At 38.4% G+C, this 20,914-nt stretch overlaps 1 protein-coding gene across 6 annotated transcripts in view; it reads left to right on the top strand.

Moving 5' to 3' along the window:
- znf618 (zinc finger protein 618) overlaps positions 1–20,357 on the top strand; it is a 46,632-nt gene extending 26,275 nt beyond the window's left edge. For 3 of the 6 annotated variants that reach the window (XM_026173686.2, XM_026173688.2, XM_026173685.2), the window contains 11 exons: positions 2,391–2,480; positions 3,489–3,569; positions 4,294–4,383; positions 4,744–4,833; positions 5,013–5,102; positions 7,820–7,897; positions 10,966–11,010; positions 11,503–11,580; positions 13,308–13,466; positions 13,991–15,090; positions 15,433–20,357. In XM_026173686.2, coding sequence (XP_026029471.1) covers positions 2,391–2,480; positions 3,489–3,569; positions 4,294–4,383; positions 4,744–4,833; positions 5,013–5,102; positions 7,820–7,897; positions 10,966–11,010; positions 11,503–11,580; positions 13,308–13,466; positions 13,991–15,090; positions 15,433–15,981 — 2,450 coding nt within the window. In that variant the 3' untranslated portion in view covers positions 15,982–20,357. The remainder of the gene's footprint in view (positions 1–2,390; positions 2,481–3,488; positions 3,570–4,293; positions 4,384–4,743; positions 4,834–5,012; positions 5,103–7,819; positions 7,898–10,965; positions 11,011–11,502; positions 11,581–13,307; positions 13,467–13,990; positions 15,091–15,432) is intronic. The other 3 variants (XM_026173692.2, XM_026173690.2, XM_026173689.2) reach the window with 2 other exon arrangements.
- The last annotated feature ends 557 nt before the right edge of the window (positions 20,358–20,914 follow it).

Below are 20,914 nucleotides of genomic sequence, written 5' to 3'. Positions count from 1 at the left end.
TGGGGTTGTTTTCTAACTATCCTTACTGAGACTTGTGTCCATAATGTTGTTGATTCAGTCCAGTGTGCATGGACCACTGATTTAACAGAAGCTTTGATTATACTGACAAACACCAGGAATTCACTGATTTATGAAAATTTATTTTAATTAGTGGGAGAATTGATGTAATATACACAGCACTGCAGCCAGGCAGTATTATAAATGCAATTACTCATGCTAATAATTACTGTTATTACTGTAAAATAAAAAAATCTTTTTAATCACCTGTTAGCTATTCTTTGTCCACTTTTAAATGGCCATTTGCTTTGCTTAGATAACGCTTACTTTTAACATATTTTGCACAGTATGTACCTGAGCTGTCAAACAATGCCAAAAGTCATTTTCAGGTTTTACTTAAAATGGTTTGAGCCTGTGGTTTTTATTATTGTCACTAATATTCTTATTATCATTAGTATTAGTAGTAGTTTTAATTGAATTTAATCAATGAAAATATTGATCCGTGATGCTTTCAGGGTTTCCTTCAGGGTATAGTGCGTGCTGAGCCTCAACCTTTGGAATTTTTTTTTTTTTTTTTTTTTTTTTTTTTTTAAGGTGTAGGTGTGACATCAAACATGAATCAGCCTGCTTTTATTTAGCTTACTTACTTTAGCTTAAAGAAAAGAACAAGCAAAATGCAAAAGGTAAATGGTACGCCTTGCGGTTTACCTTCAGTTCAGCCGATTATTCATCCATGTATATTCACTAATTTATGTAGGTTAAATCTTCTCTCTACTTGCACTGCCAGCTATGTGTCTGAAATCGGAAGCAGAAGGTCCTACACCGGTCTACTTTTCTCATTTTGTACCCCCACAAACACTCACTATGTGCCATAGTGCTATATTAAGAGTCGCAGACGCTGCACACCTTTTCGGAAATTCTACTTTGTGTTTTATGTAGTTTGTGAGACACCTGCCAGTACTGCAGCTTTATTTTTTTCCACATTTGAATGTGGTTCCCCCCCCCTTTTTTTCTTTTTAAACTTGATTATATAGTGAAATTCAGAATTTATTAACAGCCCTTCTGTCTATTACATCCTTGAAGTGCCTCAGGAATTCAGCTAAGAATGCAGCTGATTGGATTAAGTGCCCCTTGAGAACAGGCTGGAGAAAATTTAGAAGTTGTCACTCTGCTGCTAAATAATAAAACATTTCACATGGGTGTGTGATGAGGGGCCTTTTGCAGGGACAACGTCAGACATGTTATTACAGAGAGAGACTAAACCTGAAAGAACTGGAAAATTGATTTTTGTCTTACAAGTCTTTGTGCTGTGCTTTTTATGCAACAGATTGCCTTCAGACAGCAGTTGACTGCAGTGTGTAGAGGCACTTCAGTTCTCACTTGTCAACAGCCACCTGGCTGAACAATGTTTTACCCCACAACAAAATTAACAAGAGCAGAAGAAGCAATCTTCATCTCTGATGCCCTTTCACGCCCTTTATACACTTGGAAAGAAATGTCAGTGAATCCTACATCAACAAAAGTAAAAATAACAAAGTAAGACTAAAGTAACATTATATTGCACATTTAAACACTTTTGAACAATACATAATAGTATGTACATAGTCACAGACGCGTACATTTCGATTAAAAAGAGATCTTCTTTTAATTGTGTGAACTTGCTGTTAACTAACAATATATATGTTACTTTAATTTAAATGCAGCTTTCTATTTTCTTTGTGGGGTTATTTTGCTTTTATTTTTAGCTTTTGATATTAATGTTGTCATAAAAATATTAAGCTCATTATTAACCTCTGATCGTTCCACTTAAAGGTCAAGGTTGTTTTTTTTTGTTTGTTTGTTTTTTTAAAGCCTCAATGAAATAACATTTTTCTAAGGTTATCAATGACATGAACTGAGAAAACTTGTGAATTGTTGTGGGCATGGGATGACCCCTTTTCTCAGAGCTTTATACCTGGAATTCTTCCCTCCCTGTTTGGATGCACTGGAGTCCTATCTTATCCTTTGTACTTTAAACATTTTTGTTAATTTAACCTTGTTTGTGGTGCAAATAGACAAAAAAAAAAGAAAGAAAACAGAAAAATAGGACCCCTGACCTTCAGTTGAAAGCAACAATACACTTTGGAATTACATGTGTGTTAAATCGCTGTGCGGTGCATTTCAGTTGGCTAAAATATATGCCGTGTACGTGCTTGGTCCAATGTTCAGTTTAAGCCATTTCTCTCTCTTGATCTCAGAACTTTACACAGTCCATACGTGTGTTGATATTATTTAGTTTTCCCAAGCGTTTTTTTTTTTTTTGTCTAGCTAGCGTTACCTGAATTTGGTAATAAATTAAACACTGTTTGTACTGTCAGTGTTGTTCATTGTTGGCTTGTTCCTTTTATCTACAGGTAGCTTCCGTTACTCCTGTGACATCTGTGGAAAGAAGTATAAATACTATAGCTGCTTTCAGGAGCATCGTGATCTGCATGCAGTTGATGGTAAGTTTTGCACAATTTTCAATCATTCCTCGTGGAAAAATCTGTACTTTCTGCAGCAACTGCAAAATCTAAACAAAGGGGGCTAGATTGTTTATATGGAGGAAAAAAATAAAATAAAATTAAGCATTTTATTCAAGGACTCCAAAAAACAGAAGGGATGGCCAGTGTCTAAATGTGGTCTGCAAGTCAAGGGAATTAAGGGCCCTTAAACTTTTAGAAGAATGAAAGTCAGCAGAGGCATGGCAGAATGCATGTGTGTAAATGAGCGCAAGGCAGGAGGAAAGGTGAGGATACAAGGAGCAGAGGTGAAGAGGAGAGTGCAGGCTAGGTGAACTCTGTGGAAAGAGTTACCTAAGTAAAATTTTACTTGTATAGCACCTTTCAAGATAAAAATCACAAAGATCTTCACAGAAGCTAAATCATAAAAACAAAAATTAACCAAAAGCAAGTTTAAAAATATGACTTTTTAGTTTTTTTCAAAAGAGACCACGGAGTCCACGGATCTCAAGCTCAAAGGGAGAATTCCAGAGTCTGGGGGCCAAAGTTACAAAAGCTCTGTCACCTTTCGTTTTCAGCCTGGATGGACAACCAGCAAGCCCTGATCACATGACCTCAGGGACCTGAGTGAGAGACGAGTGTCAGTGTGTCAGATTTGTGACAGAAGGATAGCAGCAAGAGTGAAAGGAATGATTTACAAGATGGTAGTGAGACCTGTTATGATGTATGGTTCGGATACTGTGAACCTGACAAGAAGAGAGGAGGCCAAGAAATAGCAGAGTTTAAGAACGGTTTAGGTTGAGCAGTTGAAACAAAGTTAGAGAGGTGAGGCTGAGATGGTTCGACCATGTACCGAGGAGGGATAGTGGATATACTGGGTAAAAGATGAGATGCAGGCAGGAATTGAACTCATGTGATTATTGTAGTATTACATATCTGAAAGAGCTCAAGTTTTGTGACGAGTATTGTGAGAAGATAATCGGCTTGTTCATCTTCCTTTTCTTCTCTCAGATCCATACGAACAGGTGGTGCTACCTGTGGATGGCCTTAAAGAAGAGGAGCCAGTTGAACCCTATCAGAAAATTGGACCAAGTAAGACTGTTTGGTGTACTTGAGGTACACAGATATCTGTACACAAAATTCACAGTTTGGTATATTCATTGATTGGTTTAGTTTGATTTAAGTTTAGCAGACAAAAAAGTGCCTGATAGGCAGTTATTCTTATTGTTAGAGTTGGGATAATAAAATGCTGCAGTCAGTCAAAAAAAGGCTTTAAACTCCTTGTTCACAAGCATAAAGTAAATAAAAATTATATTTTAAAATAAGTGGAAGTTGTGCACAGTTAACTTTTCAAAATCTGAAAATTTTGAAAAATATTTTATTTCTTTGTTTACTTCAACACGGAGGAATCGCATTAAACCAGGGAATTTTAATACTGAGCTGAGGGTTGTGTACTGAACCATCAGGACAAATGCAATAATATCGCTGCAGATGTCTGTACAGAGTATGATTTCAAAATGAAGACATACCACAGCAGAATGAGATTACAAAATTCATTTTAAGGTAGCTTGGCTTTTGTGTTTCCCTGCAGAAGAAGTATATAGAAAGATTTTCCAGAAAGTTTTCTTTAAGTTAAAATTCGGTGATGTTTTAGGGCCTTACAGTTTCAGTCTTCTGTCCAGTTAAAAGTATTGAACACCGTATAGTGAAAAGGCGTTAAGACATTGTGATACTCAGTGTAAATAACACCAAGGATATACGTTAAGTAAAGACTGGTAAGGTTTCCAAACATAAGTCCATAAGTCCTTTTTCGCAGGGGAAAAAGCACTCACCCACCTCTACAGAGACAGCGGGTTCAGCAGACAGCAGCACGTGCCCCTTAAAACACTATTGGCAGTGTTTGCAGGTGGGAATCCTGCACTTATCACTGCATTAATGACTTTTATGGGTGATAGTGTGAACCTCCATGCACAAAACAGGGAAACCCCTGTGTTTCTAATCACTATTATGTACTGCTAAATGTAAACTGTAAAAAAAACAAAACAAACAACATCCAGTCAGAGTCACTGCTTCTTCCTCTTTCCACTCGATATCGACTTCTTGTTTTCTGCTTCTCTCTAGTGAAGTAAGGCATGTGCAAAAACGCTATTCTTCATCTTAACTGAAGACAACTAATCCAACAGATTTAATCTTTACTCCTTCTTATTATAACCATCGTGGATACAGAAGAGGACAAAGGTTTGTTTATGTGTTTTCTTGTTTCCAGAAACTGGGAGCTATGTTTGTGAATTCTGTGGGAAGCAGTACAAGTATTTCAACCCGTACCAGGAACATGTTGCTCTTCACACGCCAATGGGTGAGTTCATTTGTTTTCTGTGCTTTATTTATTATGATAATGAGTCATTTCTTCATTTTATTTTTGTACAGTATGAAATCTCATATGCAGCTCTAAACCTTGTTGTATGGACAGTGTCATGTATTTTGTTTCTAAAGTTGTGCAATGAATGCAATCCAAGATGCTCCTTTTTCATGTAGGTTCATTTGATTTGAAGACATCACGGGTACAGGAATGTGGTAGCATGGATATGAGTAAATTTGGCCACAGCCAAACTGGAAAGATAAAAAGTAAGCATAAATTTGTTTTTTTTTTTACTTTTTTCATTTATATAGGAAAAGTCGCATGCCTTATAACCCTTGAACCTTTTTTTTTTTTACCTTGGACACAAACACACATACTGAAAATTGACTATCAAATCTGCCTTTTTTGTCGAAGTACTATTTACAGATCACATACACTAGTGGGCCACACTGTAACATTTGAAGCTGATAATGTTCATAATAACTGTCATATGTTGAACATTTTTGTGCTTAAATAATGAATTGTAGAATTAATTCTGCATTTGTAAATTAATTTTCGAATTCCACATTAAAAAGCTGATTTTCAAAATGTTTTTTAAAACATAATTTGAAACGGTAATTAAAATGGACTCTGCATCCTCTGCTTTACCTGCTAATCTCTTTCTCCTTTAACACACAATTCAAATGACTCTGAAAGAGTGCAAATTTACTGAGGAAGTCTGTAACTTGTACACATTTGTATGAATATAAAAAAAATTTAATAAATAAAATAAAAATCTGCAAGAAATAAAATGGAGGGGGGGGGGTACAAAACTTTAGTAACTTTACTTCACTGTGTGAATTTACTGTTTGAGTTCAGTTTTGGTCTTAAACCACCACCTGGCTCAACAATCTTTTTGTCAAATTATTGGCAAAAAGTTTACAGTGGGTTTCTTCTGAGAGATGCTTCTAAGGCTGAAATTAAGCCAAGAGAAACAACAACTGAAAACAAATGTATACATTTAAAAAAAAATCTCTTGATGAATGAATTACAGGCAAGCATATGCCCAAAAGGTTACTTGCTCTGGATGTTTCTGTGGAAAATTGTTTTATCACTCATCCAAGTGACTTCTCCGGTGTAACAGATGAGTGATGAATGTTTCACCCACTGAAAACCATTGTGCCCAGTTGAATTCAATTGACTTTAAGGAGAGTTGTTAGATGCGGTGCTCATGAGGACAGTCGGTTTTAACTTGCAGCACAACACAAAGCTGCCATATTTGATCAATGATCAAAACACTTAATAGAGCAGAATTAAGACAAATGTAATGTCCTCATATGATAACACATCACACATGACCCAGCATTGTTCTAAGAATGCAAACTTTCTTATTAGAAGTTTCCCAAGTTGCCAGAAAGGAACAGATTTCTTGCTGATCTTAATCAGTGGTCGTTGCTCTCTCTCTGGAATGGCTGCACGGAGGAACATCTATGATAAGCGCTGAGGTTTGTGTCCTTGTCAGGATTAAGCCATCCTCAGCTTCCAGGTTAGGAAAAGTGGAACCAGAAGATATTTGAATGCATCTCTCCACAGCTGCTGATGAATTCTACAAAAAACAAAGTTTGTTAAAAACACTTGCAGGTGAATCACCACAGATTTATCAGTGACATCCATTTACTCAAGAATCACTGATAAGTGAATAACTAGAATGTATAGTTTATAATTTCAACAGTGTACTGCACAAAATGGAACTGGAATATGTCAGATGTGTGATGCTTGTGTGATTTTTTTTTTTTTTTTTTTTTAATTAATTAATTTATTTTTTAGTACTACAAAACTTTGCAGTACTCATGCTAATTTAATGTGGAATTTTAAAAAATTATTTTGAAATGAGGTTTTTAAAAAACATTTTGAAAAACAGGTTTTTTAATGTGGAATGCAAAAATGAATTTACAAATGCTGAATTTATTCTACAATTCATTATTTAAGCACAGAATTCTTTATTTTGATGCGTGTGGCTCTTGTGGTCCTCCATAATTTTGATGACCCAAAGACTCGTCTAAATTGCCTCTGAAAAAATACGTCTCATGTCAGCAGTGATAAGAACCTAGTCACTGATCACTGAGGAGGAAGAAACCATGAAGAGGCTGTTTGGGTGTGATGCTTGGCATCTCTGGTTTACAACTTTCAATTAAAAGACTGCTGCTGACAAATCAGTGCCAGATACCACAGGGAACCTTCAGAGCTTGAGGAGGTCATGCTCTGGGTGCTTGATGCTATGTTGACTGCACAAAAAACACAAGGAGCATATTAGGCTGGGAAGTAATAATGTTTTTGTTCACCAGTGGACATTCACATTTACACATAATTTCTAGATTTGGCAATGTAGAACCTAAGTGCTCTGTGATTGGCTGAGGATTTAAAAAAAAAAACTGCACTATTGTTGGAATTGTTAGTTTCTGCTAATTGTGTGTAAGGTTACTGTTGCATATGTGATATCTTTGCAGGAAATGAATCTTTGCTGAATGGTTGGGTGAACAATTTAAATGATAAATTTGATGTCATCTTTTTTTTTTAATTGCCTAAAGCACCTAAATATTAGCTGCTGAACACAAGAAATTACACATTAATTTTTATTTTCTAAAGGCCCCCCCAAATCTCCTCCCCTAACAAAAAAAAAGTAATTCTGCTAAGAAGCAGTGTGCCATAAAGAACTATTTAAAGCATGGCACACACACACACACAGAGCTTAAAAGTGGGTCAAAAAGATGGAATGAAGAGGAGGAATTAAACCCATATTTAAATATCATTTGAACGTTTGGATCATTTTCAAGGCTGTTAGCGTGATTGATTTGCATGCTGCAAACTAAAATCAAGTGTAAATTGCACGTCATTAACTTTGCTTCCCCTCTCTAACTGTTGTGCGGATTTAAATTAAAAATGTTATCCACAGTCGTTGGCCTGACCATGTCACTCATCGTTTTTCCTGTTTTCTCACATACAGACAGCCCATTCAGGCGGAAATTGGAAAGTGCAATTCAGTCCAGTCTGGTTGACACAAACAGTTCACAGAACTCGAGCGGTGAGCACAAGTCACTGGGTTTTTTTTGTTGTTGTTGGTGGGTTTTTTTGGGGGGTGGAAATGTATTATTTTTGTTCAAACAATAAAAACAATATTTTTAGTAATGCTACAGTTCAGGTATATGAATTAATGGAAGAATAGAAACCATTTCTGCAAACATTGCTTTGCTACCCATGCCTGGGCTGAAGATGTAGATGGAGAGGTTTGTTTCATCTAACTGCATATACTAGCTTAAATTGTAGAGCATTAACTTAATCCTGTTGTGTTTGGGTTCATATGAGGTGTTATCAAAATGTTCTTACACTGTTTTGTTGTGCACAAAAGGAGCAATGCATGGTAATGCGAATACAAAAAGTACAAGTGGTCACATTCCTGACACAAAATTCCATGTGATGTCATGTTTATCAACTAGGGCTGGGCCATATCATACCCTTCACGGTAATACCGTTATAATGTTAGGCAATGATAAGAAAATGAAATATCACGATAGAATATGGGTAAAACGCGCATGCGTAGTGCCTTTGTTTACATACGCACTTGGCGGAAAAAGCACGGTGGCGATGGAGAATGAGAAGGCAGAATGAAACAGATGAACCAGAACTGGTTTGTAAAAATGGTGCAACATCAGTGGTGTGGAACTGGTTTGGCTTTCGTCCATCAGATACACACCAAAGCACATTTTTTGGTAGAGCATGCAAGCGAGCCGTTGTTATTACCAAACCGCTCAAAAATGTTTTAGTACGACTTTGCTAAGCTACGAAGCCGCACCACTTGATGGAGTGTCGGAGCATTTTAGCTACCGTAGTCAGGAGCTTCGCGGAGTGATACGTACTGTGCTTCAACGTAATATTAGCGTATGCGTATGTATAACCTCTTTTTAAGTTTTGTGGATATTATACATGGTTATGCTGAGGATATGTCGGCCAATTTCCACTGGAAATGCCTTTTAGTTAAACTGTCAGCAAGGAATTTGTATTTACACTGTTAAATTTTTATATAACTTTAATGCACTTAAAAAAAGCTGCTTGTTTAAGTGAAAATACATTGATGGGGTTTTTTGCACTAATAAAGTTGTGGAGTTGTAAAGTATTTTGTCAATTATATTGTCGGTTACATCGTTATTGCAAATTTTCAAAAATATCATGATAAATATTTTTGGCCATATTGCCCTGCCCTGTTATCAACACTGGGTCCTGGATTACACTTATATTGGTGACCACATCAAGGTCTTGTGAAGAAAAAGAAATACAGGTTTTTGTGTTAAACTGTGTTAACTTTATATTTGGATTAGAGCCGTAACAGAAATCTTTAGTGAATGAGCCTTTATGATTCAAGCACAAATAAGATGCATCACGTCAACTGTGCCTCCAAGAAACAGCCTGTTGTTTCCTACAACATTCACTGAATTGTGCACTGTGAATTCATCCCCCAGGGGCATACTGAAGGGTCGTTCCAACTCAGAGCAGCTAAGTTTTAAAACATTTTCTGCTCGACCTTCTGTTTTCCTACAAACTTTATGGTCCAAAGTTTGGAAACACATATTTTATGTAACACATAAACACATATAGATTCATATAACAAATAATCTCCCAAGATTTTTTTTCTTCTTCTTTTTGCAAAATGGTCCCTCAACATATTTTTAGACTTTTTTTTTTTTTTTTTCACACGTTGAAATCTGAGGCAATGCTTGAATATGTACACGTCAAAAACTCTTGAAGATAAAAGGAGAAATTTTCCCTGGTACTTCTCACCAAAGAAATGAATCAAGATTTATAATTTGGGACAGATTTTGGGCTTTTATCTGTAATAGTTTTTGAGTTAATCATGTTCAAACATTGCCTCAGATTTCAATTTGTGAAAAAATCGCCTGAAAGTGGTTGACAGATAGAAAAGATAGATAGGTAGGCAGATGGATCTTGAAAAGTATAGCTAAAATTTCACAGCAATCACTGCAAATTGGGGATGGTTGAGCAGTAGGCCCACCTTAATTTGAGATGGAATAACCCTGTAAAATCTTGAGAAGTCAGAAGAACATAAAGCACAAATGACCTGAACCGTGGCACATGTCAACATGTACCAACTCAGTGAAAATGCAGACATTTTTCATTATTTACCAATGTAATTGTTATCCTTCACTGATCCTGTTTCAGATTTGGGACCCTTAAACTTCTTTTTCTTCTCTAAGATAAAAAGAAGGGCTGTTATTTTGATACTGTGGATGAGTTTCAGTGGTTATCAAAAGTGGTGCTTGATGCTCTTAATGTCCACAGGAAAGCAGTGCTGTCTGACAGTGCAGAGTTGCGTGTTGAGTGACAGGAAATTGAGTTGCTTAATCATGATTTGCTTAAGTTAAATTAAGCTACTTTATGCAAATACAAGCGTTCCAGTGAGAGACAGCAGCTCTAAAAACTCTTGAGAAGCATTAAAGTAGCCATTGTCAATCTAAAATCAGTTTAAGCAATCAGTTTTTTTCTCACCTTACATCTTTTTCCTATATGTTGGACTGTTTTTATTTATGAAGAGAATACTTCATGGCAAACAAGCTGCCATGTTAGTTTCATCCAATCAGGCGTTTGCTCAGTGTTTGCACAGCTGGACGAGGCTGGAAAAGAGGGACGGCACCTGTCAGTCTATTCTATTTTGTCTCAGTCTGGTGGCTTGCAAAGCAATTCCTCACTTATAAAAACACTCAGTTGACATGTACCATAAGTGTGGGAGGAGCATTTTGAGTGGTATATCCATAAACAAGAAGATTATGTCAAAGAACATAAGGGCTATATGTAAATCTGGTATGTTTTTAATGTTTAGGTGTGGACATGGAGCACTTTAGTTGCTTTTTAAAGAATCAATACAATATTATCTATCTTTCCAAGGTTTAGTAAATTGCTTTATTTTTCTGTTGTGTTCCATTATATTCAAAGTAAACACAATATGAATGCATAAAAATAAAATAAACAATAAATGAAGTTATATTAATGCGGTGATAAAATGAGGAAGGGAAATGAGTGATGGTGGTCCACTGTCTCTGTAGTTTTAAATTCCTCCCCCTCCTGTCCTCCTGTTAACAGGAACGCCAAGCCCTCTGGTGGCCACCTCTTTCTCTACAGCACAGAGTAAGTCTAACCACACCTCTCTGCCTTAAACAAATATATGCATGTAAGCACGCACCTTGCTTATTTTGCCATTTTCTCTGTTTTCCTTGATTTTTTTTAAAAATCTGTTGTTATTTAGTGAAAATCTTTCTTTATGTAATTGTGGTGATATATTTTTCTTCTTTTGGCTTGACTATAACAAGAAAGTGTCTGACCAAGATGCCCATTGTTAGTCTTACTGACATCTGACAACTTAGCATTGCCTCCTATGGGCAGCAACATTTTACCGTATTAGGCTCACTGTTATTGTTAAGTATTAAATATCTCTATAAAAAAATCATAGATTTCATAAATGCTTTTTCAAAAGGAGTCACTTTTACCACATACTGGCGTGCCTGAGTTTCGGAGCTGCTGTATTTTGCAGAAATCCAGTGCACGTCAGGGACAGACCATATTTTAATTTTTGCCTCTGACAAAGAGTCAACACTCTTCTGGGCCTTGTGATTTTTTTAGAACCGTACACTTGTGGTGCCTGTGGCATCCAGTTCCAGTTCTACAACAACCTGCTGGAGCACATGCAGTCCCATGCTGGTGAGTCCACGACTACAAATGCATGTAAAGCACGACAGCAGAAAAAGTACGTAACGTGAACGCAGTGTCAGTGGCTGCAATACATTCAAAACTGCCATTCATCACATATCACCACTGTTTAATTAGTATTCCGTGTTACTGTACATAATATTTCTATATCTGCCAATAATGAGGGTTGTTGCAGATCTGGATCTGAGTTTGCTGGAAATAGTGTTGCAAAGATTTGATGCATCATTTGTCACTGTGTGTGTGTGTGTGTGTCTGTCTGTCTGTCTGTCTGTCTGTCTGTCCATGTGAAAAGAGAGTTTTCTCTAGACTCTGTGCAGTCCTGCAAGAAACACCTTTACTGCATCTACAAACTTTCCAGGGGTAAATCCGAAAAGGTTTAACCCAAAAGCTACATCTCAAACTTTACATAAAGGCCTCAGTTATCATGTTAAATGTTAAAGTTTATGACAGGACAATTCGAAAAGGACTGAATAAGTAGGGCTTGTTTGGAAGGTTTGCCAGAAAACAGCCTCTTCTCTCTAAGAAGAGCATGACAGCACAGCTTAGGTCGAGACATTTGCATCTAAACAAGCCACAAAAACACAATGTCCTTGGGACAGATGAGAAGAAAGAGGAGATGTTTGGCCGTAATGCACAAGTGAACCACATTTGGCAAAAAAAACAGACACGCCTTATCTGCACAAACACCTCAATCGAACACTGTGGTAGATACAGATATACCTGTATCATTTTGGCTTGTTTTGCAGCTACAGGACTTGTGCGTGTGCTTGTGGTGTGATAAAGTTAACTGTGAACTGCAACATGATGCAGCAGAACAGTATACTGACAGACCAATCAGAGCAGCAACAGATCGGCTGAAAAAAAGTCCAGACCTTAACCCAACTGAAATGTTGTAGGGGGACCTTAAGATAAATGCCTGCAAACCTCAATGAAGTAAAGCAATATTGCAAAAAAGAGTGGGCCAGAGGTTCTTCACAGCGATGTGAGAGACATAAAGTCATGCAGAAAAGGATGACTTCAAGTTCTTTCTGCTAAAAGTGGTTCTGTAAGCTACTGAATCATGGGGTGTGCTTCGTGTCCCAGGACTGCACAGAATAAAGTTGCATTCTCTGCTCTGCTTTTATGTTGTCAGTTAATCATAAAATGTCAATGCTGATTTTTTTTTTCCAGTTCTGAAGAAAATCAGTTTTTAAGCAATTAAGCCAAATATTCTTGCAAAACTTACTAACACAAAAATAAATAAAGATGCAAACCAGGAAAGCAAGAAAGTATCTGTCTTTGAGCCTTTTTATTTAATATTTAATGTTGAAAGTGTTCAACTGTAAGTAGTTATCCTGTTAAGTATGAATCATGTTCCCTGTCTTCAGCTGGAATTGTATGATTATTAGTCAGATTCAGCTGTGAAACAAATTATATATCAGTTGGATTTGAGGTTTTTTTTTAATATTGCCGAGATTGACTTTGGCAAATTAATTACCATAGATGGAACGCTGTGTGATCTTATAATGAGAAACAACTAGGAAAATAATTCTTTAACTTGTGGTATTTATTTTTAAGGTGCAATTTGTCAACCACAGGGAGGCCAAGTTATTGGTTCTTTTAAAGACAGTTGTTTTGTGTCATGGTTTTAATCTTTACATTTTCTTCCACTCAATACAATTAACTTGTGCTTTTTTCCATTAACAACTCAGCCAGCTCTTCCATCTCTCTGTCAACAGCTGATAATGAGAACCACACCAAAGGGGACTCTCCCAAAACCTCTTCAGTATCGGGTCCTCAGGAGCAGCTGTGGAGAGGCTCTCAGGCTCAGGCCCATTCCTCAGTTAAACTACAAATCCAGCCTCAAAGTATCTCCCAGAGAAACCATGCTCTCACCCGTAAGTACCGCACCTTCATTAAGCCTGGTGGTTAAAAGGCTTCCCATATGTAATATCCCACTGGGCAATTTTCTTGCATACCTGTCTCTTTCACAACATTTTCTGCCTTTATCGCTACTGAATAAGTAAAAATAAACAGAAATAAAACATTTTGGACATTTGGATTGTTTTCTGTGTAGCACTAAAGCACTATGCCAACAGCTCTTTGAAAGTACAGTAATGTTGCATTCGTGCTGTAGCTCTCATCATGTCATTGGTTTATTAAATAAGCCTACTAGGAACATTAACATAGAAGCCATCTATGTCTCTGATTAATAAAGGCAGCAGTGGTGTCTGCTCTGTGTAGCTTTCCCCTTTGATTGCAATGACTTCACACTATGTCATAATCCCTCTCTGATTGTTTTTATATCCTTTTTCTTATTTTAATGTTTCTGCCAGAATATCCAAGGAAACATAAACACTAATTGTCTTTCTTATCATTTGTTCTGCTTTCCTAACCATCCATCTGCTGTCTGTCCTGGCAGAGAATAATGGACTACCTGAGAAGGAGCGCCAGCAGGTGGCTGAACGCCTATTACGGGTAATGTGTTCAGATCTGAGCATGCTAAATGTGCTCAACAGCAAGGACTTCCTGAAGTTGGCACAGACCCTAGTGGATACGGGTGCTCGTCATGGTGCCTACTCAACCCGTGATGCTCTTGGCAACATGAGTGCCTTGGCACTGCGGCAGCTGCCCCGCATGTACAACCAAGTAAAAGTCAAGGTCACGTGTGCTCTAGGCTCAAATGCTTCGCTTGGCATCGCCGTCACCTGCCACTCCCAGACATCTGGCCCAGACGCTTGCTACGTTCTAACAGCCTACCAGGTGGAGGGCTCGAGACTAAAGCGTTACGTGCTTGGTGTAAGGGAGGCTGAGCTGAGGGAAGGGCCAGAACAGGTTCATCACTGGGTGCAGAACGTGCTTTCTGAGTTTGTGATGTCAGACATCCGCACTGTGTATGTCTCTGAGCCCAGAGTGTGGGCGGCAGGATTTGGAGGGTCACCACTGGGAGGCGGGGGCCGGGGGCGGATATGTTTGCGCTGCGCAGGATGCTCACTCGGTGCGGTTGTTCAGGCCGTTCTTGGGAAGCGAAGCCTCCAGGCTCGAGGGCTTCATGAGCTGGCTGAGCTTCTCTCCACATGCAGAGATATCTCCTCCTCTACCACACTCATTCTCCGTGATGAACAGTGTACCAACACATCCACAAGCACAACTGAGGAAGGTCCACAGGGCAACCCTGCACAATGCCCCACCCCTCCTTGTTGGGATCGTATGGCCGAAGCTCTCCTGCAGGTCCATGCCCACTTTGAACAGATTTGTGAGGCTTATGGCCGCAGTAAGGCCACAGCCCCGCTCCTCCAAGGTCTCAACAAGCATCTGCTAGGCACCCTGGCTTGTCTGCTGGCACCTCTGCGCCTGGCAGCTCTGGAGCTGAGCAGCCAGAGGAGACCAACTTTACAGCAGGTGCTGCCCGTCTACCTGCGCTTGGAGAAGTTCTTCACATCCAAAGCTGGAGAGGCTGGAACCGGCACAGCTAGCAAACTCTGCCACTATTTCCTAGAAGCACTCAAGGAAAACTTCAAGGTATTAAACTGGTATTCCTTACACTTAATAACTTCTGTATTGCTAAATGAATGTTTCTTTTATCTTAATTTAAATAAGTTACATTAGAACTGGCTTGTTCTGTGTAGCAATTCAAGTTTTTATTTTATAAAATTCATTTCACCTGATATTTGCATCTCGATTGTACAACAGCGGTCCCCAACCTTTTTTGCGACACAACCTCAACTCTCACGGACCGCTACTGGTCCAAGGCCCGGGGGTTGGGGACCACGGTTGTACAATACACAGTGTTTAACAACAACAAGATAAAGGGAGTATTTTCTATGAGTAAGTACTGACAGTATCATTTTACCTTTTTGCCAGGTTGAACGAGCTCACCAGGTCGCTATGGTCCTGGACCCACAGCTCAAGCTGCGTTCAGTGCCAGCCTACCAGCATGAAGACATAATCTCTCGTGCGTGCGAAATGGCTGCTGAAACTAGGGATGGTGGTATCACTGGTGGTGGAGGTTCAGGTGGTGACGAGCGGGACGCCGATGGCCCCCCCACTCCTAAAATAAGCCGAGTAGAGGGAAGTGGAAACAATGGTGGCCCCTCACGCGGGTCCTCCTCATCTTGCACCGTGTCTGGTAACGATGACAGCCAAAGCCAAGTTAGACAAGAGATTTTTCAATACCTGGCTGAGCCTCTCCTCCAAGGTGCACCTGATCTCTTCCAGTATTGGAGCTCAACAGTGGGCGAGAAGTTCCCCAGGCTCGCTCGCCTGGCACTGTGGCTACTTGCAGTGCCTGCTGTGGGCATACGCAGAGAGTGCGTGACTGTGTGTGAGCAGAGCTTGGCTATGAAGAGGAGGCAGCAGGTAACTGCTGAGGAAATGAACAAACTAATTTTCCTTCACTCTAACATGGGCTAGAAGAAAACCTAACTAACCTAATCAACCAAACCTTCACCTCCAACCAATGACTCAAGACTATTATTTATATATTTTAGGTTTAGCCTAACTGTAAACATAAATGTGTATGGACATTAAATACTTCTCGAGACAAATATTTAAAGATAAAGTCACATTGTTAAGGTTGCAAACACCCATAAAACAATACGGTGTATTACATATTTTTTATGGAGTTGTTAAGTACTGTGGCCAAAATGTAGGGGTGGAACAGTAACTCTCAAAAGATTGTCCTGTTTGGTACTCTGCCCTCGGTTTGGGATGCACACATAAGCAGGATGAGTTTAGTCTTGTCACAGCCAGTGATTTGATTTACTCCAGCCTATTAACTAAACTACTACAAGGCTACAATGCTGTTATTCTCACTGGATGACAACATTTTCAGGTAAAGAATTCATTGCTTGAAGCTCCTGTCATAGACCTCTGAAAATTGACTGTCAAAGTTGACCAGGTATTTACAATCTCTAAAGTAATATTCATTGGTGTATGACAAAAAAAATCAAGCGGTGGATCTTCACTGCCATTGCACCTCTGACAAATAGGTGTACTAGGTTTATCATTTATTATCACAAGTCATAGAAATGTTTATTTTTCAGCACATTCAGCCACGGGCAGGTAACTGAGAGCTTAATCATTGCAGTTGACTTTGATGGTTGCATCAGTGTCCTAAAATGTAGCTGCAGATGATTCGCATGCAGTGCATGCAACTTTTTCATTTAAAAAAGTAAAAAGTAGCAGAAAAACACAGACAAAACAAGTGTGATGCTTTTCTTTTTTTATGTTACCAATGGTAAAGAAAAGTGATCCAACGTTTTCATTCTAGATACAAGTCTTATGCTGCTAGATATAAAAGTCAAACTCACTGACTTGCACAGAAGAGACGAAATGATAAACGTTATCTTTGGTGGACATTTCTTTACAAGTGATTTTCATACATCTACACAGAGGAAAACATCACATTAGAATCTGTTTGTGGTTCGATTTCAATCAGCTGTACCATATCCTAACAGGCAGTTACAAAAACGTGATTAATCCGTACATTATATCGAGCAGTGACAGCATTATGTGACCCTTTTGACTATCTCATTGTTAGTTTCCAGTACGGCTACATCACTCAGCTCTGTAGCCGATTAAGAATTGCGTAAGTTGTTTTTACACTGAAGACATTTTACCTTTGCATTTCCCTCAGATGAAAGGCTGTCGCTTGGAGGCAAAATGCTAATTGATACTTGCATAAATCTTTGTTTGCGCCTATAAATCTATTTTTTTTTTAAGCTCAGTCTGAAAAGACTTGTCAGTAGGGACTTATGCGCTTCGCATTTATAATTTCGTATATACATGCTGTCTTCCTTTTGTGAGCTACACGTTTCCCGTTTTAAGGCAATAAGCTTTATCCACAGGCCATAGTTTTTCCGACTGTTCTCATCACACTCCTACAGTTAATTATCAAGGATAAACTCTTTCAGTTATTTGTTTGTAAAATCAATGGGATTTTCTCAGGAATGACCATATCCAAGAAGGCACCGCCACTTTTCCTCACTGTACCGAAAAGAAACCAAACTGTGACCTCAATGCCGAGGTATGTACTGAACCGTGACTTTTGTGAAACGTTCCACCCCAAATACAGTTAGTGCCAATCGCAACAAACAAGAGAAGAAACACTGAGGGTTTATTTTTTACAGGACACATTCTGCTTGTGCATTTACTAAAGTCAACGCATGCATATGTCAAGTTATTTATTTTTTTATGGATCCTAGTATACATACACTTGAGCTTTTACCTCCTAAAATGACTTGGATGAATGGAAGCTATACTGTAAATCTTGTTTGTTGCTTCTGGTACTAATTAGTCGAGTACTGGTTTGTTATCTCTGTTTTTTGGGCCTTAAGTCTCTTTCATGCAATCACCTTAAACCCTACAGTCAGAGCCAACATCATGCCTTTATATTACTGTTTAATGGCCTTCTTTTCACTCATCCTTTCAATGGCTTGTAGACATTGTATTTACTTTTTCTTTTATTTGCATAGAAAGGGAAACAAAGCAGTGTCCCAGTGCTCAGACGACTCATGGACAACCACTGTACTTTTAAAGTGCTTGTTGTCAAAATGTCAGATTAACTGAGCATGTATGCTTTCATCTTTTTCATTCCCACGAGGTCAGTAATAATCTTTACAGTAGCACAGTATCCACATGTAACAAGTATCCACTGTATAAACGTACACTGAAATGACTCAGTGGTAGATATCAGAGACTCGTTTTGAAAATTGTCATTTGGCTGATTTTATATTGTTTTAGGGCCTCGGGCTACATCACCTGCCCCTTAAATGCTAACAGCCAACCTAAATATCACTTTATTACACGATTAAGAGTAAAAAACAAACTTTGCCCAACTTTAAGCCCTCGGGCAACTTCAGGTACAGACATACATGTGTTCCCTCTCAGTATTGTCTCGTTCATTTCAGCTGCTGCTTGTGTACGACAGGTCCATTCAAACATTCATTTCCTGTTTCAGTGTCACTTTTGACCTTGAATCGGTTCATTTTTCCGGCCAATAGAAACACTGACACACTGTATTTGGAACTGATGTCACTACTCTGATGCTTCTGCATATCGTGCTTATTGACTGAAAGGCTGCCCCGTCATCCTCGTAGCGATCGATGCTAATCATCCGCATTTGAACCTAAAGATCACGTCCTTTTTTCGAGGGTTGGTGAAGGACAGTTTACAGTTAAATATAAGGTTAATGTGACTGTAATCTTTTAGTTTGTGAAGAATGACAGAAAACGACACGCAAGAAAAGAGAGGGAGCAATTATCAGATTATGGTTGGACATCGGATTCTTTTATTACACCAGAATGCCCTTTTTACTTATGTCATAACATTTGTCATCTTTGTTTTAGTGGCATTAAAACTTTAAAACCCTTATGTCAATTAAAGGTCAAAGGCTCTGCATTACAAACTGTTCATAACTACACAAGATGTTTTTTAATAGACTGTAGCCCTCCTTACCTCCAAGCTTTGATTTAGTATTTCATAAATGCTTTTTTTCCCCATAATGGTTTTCTTAATATATCTAATGTGTTTTTTTAAATATATATATTTATATATTTTGGTAAAAAAAAAATCAAAAAAAGAAGAGGAAGAAGAAGAAAAATTGCTGTAAATTGTATTTAATTTTTTAATTACCAATCCAATGTTTTACCTCAGTACTCAGAAGGTAGTGTTGTAATTTAAAGATTGGGAATCAGATGTTCATACAAAAATTTAGGCTCGTCAAAGACATAGTCAAAATACTGTACAATGATTTGTGGTTTCAAGTTATCCTCAACTGAATGATGAAGGGATTTTTTTCTTAGAGTTTTTAAATAAGTATTTTCAATAGGATATGCTCTGGGACAAAATGCCATTGTTGACGTAATGATGTCAACTTAATTTTCTGTAGAAATAGCGTTCTTTTGTTGATTAAACGAGTATATCTAAGATATGCATGCTTTTAATAAGAGTTCTGATATATAACATTATAAGCCAGTGTCTGTCATCAGATGGAAATGAATCATATTGGCTCTCAGTTGATGTTTAAGACACCCCGGACTGAATTCTAACCTTTCAAGGTGGGAGTAGCTGTGCTGATTGTGGACTGGTGTTAATGGGTTGACATCATCCATTTTCAGAGGATGTATTCTGTAAATACAAGAGAACTGCTGTTTTTATGCCACAAGGGGGCACCTTCATTTCAGAGATAAAGTAGGGAGCACCAATAACATTATACCTCTTTTTCTACAGTAGCATTTCAGAAGGTTTTGATATAATAGAAAACTCAACTTAGATACTGTTACTAGAAAACTGAAATCAGCTGTAAGTTTTATTTTGTTTCAGGATTTTAACTTATTCAGATAATAAAAGTTTGGTTGTTAAAATGTGGTATAAGAATGCTAACATGGAGATCTGTTCTGTTTTAACTATGGATTATAGTCTGTATTATCAATTCAGGTTAAGAAATTAGTGTTGCTTTCATCCTATTTTACAGGTATTTCTTCCTTTTTATACTCTGCTAAAACGCAAAAAAAGTATGTTTTGATTCTCTTCATTTTGTCTTTTTATCGCACTTTGGCAGCATTTTCCTGTGTAGAGTCAGATCTGAGTTGTCTTATTAGTAAACCTAATTTATACTTTTGTAGCAACACTATTTTTATATAATGGCAAAGAAAGGGTTCGGTGTCTTTTTCGTTGTTTTTGTTTGTTTTTTTTCCTGTGTCATATGACAGCGCTGTTCAATGTTTCTTGAATACATTACCCACTGTAGTATGTTATGTGTGAATAAACTCCAAATCTGTGTCAAACCGTGGTGCAGAAATTTTATTTATCTGCGTGTGAGTGTGACTGGAGAGAGATTACCTGGATAGTATTGTTTGTACTTCTTGTGGAAGTGTGTATTCAAGTGTTGCAGTGAAATAGAACTCTGCTTCTGTGTTTATCAGGCGTGAAACCTTGAAGACGTTTGTGCATATTCCTGCAAAATGAGGCTGCCTGCTTATTTTCAGAACAAATGTAGACTCCCATCCAGAACGAAATGAAGCACAGTCTTTTCCCGGTGGCCGAGGGAGGGGAGGAGGGGACGGCAGGCCTCAAACACATGTAGAGGGGAAAGGAGGTCTTGTTTAAAGAAAAGAGCGACTGAAGACTCACATGGGGAGTGGATATGCAGAGGCTGCTTAACTGCGTGCAAGGGTTCCCCAGGGGCTGCGTATAGGGCTAAAGAGAGAGGGGGTGGGGGGGCCACTGGCAAGCAAGTGTTCGTCATAGCCTTCTGTGTTGGCTTCCCTCTTTTCGCACCCGGGTCAGTCATCCCCCAAGGTGCAAGCAGCAGTCTGCAGCCATGCAGAAACTCCCGCGCTCT

This window comes from Astatotilapia calliptera, chromosome 7, assembly GCF_964374335.1.
Source record: "Astatotilapia calliptera chromosome 7, fAstCal68.1, whole genome shotgun sequence".
NCBI classification, from domain to species: Eukaryota; Metazoa; Chordata; class Actinopteri; order Cichliformes; family Cichlidae; genus Astatotilapia; species Astatotilapia calliptera.
This window is presented reverse-complemented; position numbering and strand designations above follow the sequence as displayed.